The 4,276-nt window shown below is 38.9% G+C and overlaps 1 gene segment (V, D, J or C); it reads right to left on the bottom strand.

Moving 5' to 3' along the window:
• Positions 1-358: 358 nt before the first annotated feature.
• Positions 359-1,525, bottom strand: LOC114686480. The segment is given in 2 exon segments: positions 359-1,231; positions 1,444-1,525. Coding segments are annotated over 2 exon segments (396 nt in total).
• Positions 1,526-4,276: the final 2,751 nt, after the last annotated feature.

The following is a 4,276-nucleotide window of genomic DNA, read 5'->3' as shown; positions in this document are numbered from 1 at the left end:
CTCTATTATACACAATCCTTGAGGCAGTCCCTCTTGCTTGAGGCATGAAGATTCTTTGTGCAATGTTCTTTCAGTAAGAAACAACTCAGATTTCTATTCATATTTAGCTAAAATACCTCCATGGTAATTCTCCTATTGCAAGCCTCTGTCCAGGCACTTACACACATTTCACTGAAAACAGAGCTTCATTTATTTCCATGAAATTCTGTAGTGGCAAAGGGGAATCGAAAAATCCCCATGATTTTATTGTTTATAAAAGAAACTGTATTTTGTTACTTATCTGAACTTATGATAATCAAAACACAACTCCAAGGAATCTATGTAAACTTAGGTTGACAGACATAATGTTATTGTTTCCAACTCTAGTTTCATTTTTTTTCTATTAAGTAGTAACTGTAACCACTTTTCAAGAAATTTGCAATTTTCACCAAACTAGATTGTCCAGTTCATATGAATCTATAAACAAGAAAACACTTTATCCTCAAGACTTGTTCACTTACTATAAAATGTGCATGGGAAAGTTGCAACTGAGACATGAAGTAGTAAGTCTCAGCTTTCTTCTTCGTGAGGACAGGAGTATAGTATATGCTATGGCATCAGGTAATGCCTCATTTATACTTCCAACAATTATAAGAGCATGAAATCAATTGTTTTGTCTATCCAGGCTGGGATTTTCTCTGGGTTATAATACACTAGATGAAGATTGTTTACACCATGAGTGTCATTGTAGGCTATGACTTCTGGAACTGAAGTGGAGTGAAGAGAGTTCAGAGGCAAGAGAGATCCCAGGGTTCTTCATTTGTATTAAACCTAAAAATGCAAGGCTGTCCACATCTGTGAAACACTGTGAAGGCACCACCAGAAGCAGCTGAAGAAGCCCAGCCTCACATTTCTGCTTCCCTGGTAGTTTTTGCTAGGGTCTCTATCACTGTGGGAGGGAAGCTGTTACCCTGCTGACAGTAAAAAAGTGCAACATCTTCAGCCTCCACAGTGTTGATGCTGAAGATGAAATCTGTCCCTGACCCACTGCCACTGAACCTGGAGGGGATCCCAGAGATGGACTGGGAAGCATACTTGATGAGAAGCCTTGGAGCCTCATTTGTTTTTTGCTGATACCAGTGTAAGCTTGTTCCAATACCCTGGCTGGTCTTGTAGGCCATGGTGACTCTTTCTCCTGGAGTCACAGACAGGGTGGCTGGAGACTGAGTCAGCACAATGTTGCCTCTGGAGGCTGAAAACATCAGAGAAATATTAGTCAGAACACGACATTGCATTTGAAAGTCACTCCTAAACTAATTTAAAAAAAAAAAAACAAGGTAATTTTTCATATCAATTTCTTTAAACAGGAAGCCAAATTCCATATGATGCTGGGCTTCCTAATGATGTAAAAAATTCTCTCTTTAATTAACATCTCCACTTTTTGCCATGTCTAAAATTTCATACCTGAAACCCAGAAGAACAGAAGCCCAAGGAGCTGAGATGTGGACACCATCTTCCAGCTTTTCCTGTGCTTATGTGTATCATGACACAGCCTGTAGAAAGACCTTCTTATAATATTGTAAGAGGCAGGAACACTAGAAGGAAGAAGTACTTATGCAAATGATACTGACTGTATATTGATTGCAACAAAGAACTCCTCTGTGTCATCTTGAATTATATCTCCCCTTTGTGGTTACTTGATGAGATGTGAAGATTTGAAAGTGATTTGTGCTTTGTATCCCACATACAAGGTTGTAAAATTAACACAGTCTAAGTAAGTATCTTGCATAAATTCAGAAGTTTGAAAGGAAAAGCATCTCATATCTATGGTCTTGGTCCAGGATTATATTTTCTTAGTTGATGTTTCTTACAATATGAGCTGAAGCATTTTTAATTGTCTGAACATTCACCAAGAATCATAACATTAAAGAAATATCATGTTATTGAGATATCATGGACAAGAAATTAGAAAGCCTGGATGTCTTAGGAAGACAGATTTCTCCAGTAGGGAGAATGGAAGCTTTATAAAATTTTATAGTCTGCCACAGTAGAGAAAAACTTCAGAGATCAGGATTTCAAAATATGTTTAGCACTTCCCAGATAAAAACCAAATATTGTACCTTTCTTGTCTTACCACTAAGAGTGATGCAGAGTGTCCTGTGTGTGTTTTTAGAATGTTCAAACAAATTATTTCCCTAGTATATGATTTTTCAAACTACTTAAAAGACCATGATTCTGAGACAGTCTAAATGAGAGGATATTAATTGCATCAGGTCCATTTGAAGAGAGAAGTATTCCTGTCACTTGGGCCAGATAACCAAGCTAGAGCATATTTATTATATAAAAACATCTGAGCATTTTAAAATGGTCAATAGCTGCAACATGAGCTGCCAAGATTCTAGAGCACTGAGGATAGGAGGAAAGGCGAGCCCTCATTCAGTGTGAAATCAGTGTGCAATTCCCTCAAACAACTACAAATAGGACTACCACATGACCCAGCTATGTCATTCTTGTGTATATACTCAAAGGAAATATAAACTATGGCAGACATAAATTCACCCGCATGCATTTTTTGGATCTATTCTCAATAGTGAAGGAATGGAATCAACTAAAATGTCCACTACATGATAAATGGAAAATTAAAATACAGTTTATTTGTACAATGGTATTTTATTCAGCTATGAAGAATCATGAAATTATTAAAAATTTTGTAAAATGGATGGACATAGAAAAAAATTAGAGCAACTGAAAGAAATTTGCCACATGTCACCAATGGAATCGAATTGAAGACCCTGACATTAACCCACAAACCTATGAACATACAATTTTTGACAAAGAAGCCAAAAGGGTACAATGGAAAAAAGAAAGCATCTTCAACAAATGGTGCTGGCATAACTGGATATCAACATGTGGAAGATTGTATATAGATCCATATCTGTCACCGTGCACAAAACTTAAGTCCAAGTGTATCAAGGACCTCAACATAAATCCAGACACTCTGAACCTTCTAGAAGAGAAAGTAGGAAGTAGTCTTGAATGCATTGGCATAGGAGATCACTTCCTAAATATAACACCAGTAGCACAGACACTGAGAGAAACAATCAGTCAATGGGACCTCTTGAAACTGAGAAGCTTTTGTAGAGCAAAGGATATGGTCAACAAGGCAAAGCGACAGCCTACAGAATGGGAAAAGATCTTCACCAACCCCACATCTGACAGAGGACTGATATCCAGAATATATAAGGAACTCAAGAAATTAGACATCAAAACGACCAACAGTCCAATTGAGAAATGGGCTGTAGAACTAAACAGAGAATTCTCAGCAGAGGAAACTCAAATGGCTGAAAGACATTTAAGGAATTGCTCAACATCCCTAATCATCAGGGAAATGCAAATCAAAACAACTCTGAGATACCACCTTATGCCTGTCAGAATGGCTAAGATCAAAACACTGAAGCCACTTTATGCTGGAGAGGATGTGGAACTCGGGAAACTCTCCTCCCCTGCTTGTGTGAATGCAAGCTTGTACAACCACTTTGGAAATCAATATGGTGCTTTCTTAGAAAATTGGGAGTCAATCTCCCCCAAGATCCAGCTATACCACTCTTGGGCATATACCCAAGAAATGCTCAATCATACCACAAGAGCACTTGCTCAGCTATGTTCATATCAGCATTGTTTGTAATAGCCAAAACCTGGAAACAACCTAGATGCCCTTCAACTGAAGAATGGATAAATAAATTGTGGCACATATACACAATGGAATACTACTCAGCAGAGAAAAACAATGACATCATGAGGTTTGCAGGCAAATGGATGGATCTAGAAAAAAATCATCCCGAGTGAGGTAACCCAGACTCAGAAAGACAAATATGGTATGTACTCACTCACAGGAGGATGCTAGATGTGGAACAAGGATGACTGGAGTGCTACTCACATCACCAGTGAGGCTACCTGAAAAACAGGACCCCAAGAAAGACACAGAGAAATGGATGAGATCTACAGGAACAACCTGGACATGAGTGGGAGCAACGAAGGGCAAGGGTCGAGGGAAAGAGGGCGGGAGATCCTAGCTGGATCAAGAAAAGAAAGGGAGAACAAGGAATAGGAGACCATGGTAAATGAAGACCACATGAGAAAAGGAAGAAACAAAGTGCTAAAGAGTCCCACAGAAATCCACAAATATACCCCCACAATAGACTGCTGGCAATGGTCGAGAGACAGCCGGGACTGACCTACTCTTGTGATGGGATGGCCAAACACCCTAATAGTTGTGCCAGAAACCCCATCCAAGGAC

This window comes from Peromyscus leucopus, chromosome 3, assembly GCF_004664715.2.
Source record: "Peromyscus leucopus breed LL Stock chromosome 3, UCI_PerLeu_2.1, whole genome shotgun sequence".
Lineage (NCBI taxonomy): Eukaryota > Metazoa > Chordata > Mammalia > Rodentia > Cricetidae > Peromyscus > Peromyscus leucopus.
The sequence above is the reverse complement of the archived record's forward strand: the minus strand, read 5'-3'. Positions and strand labels throughout refer to the sequence as shown.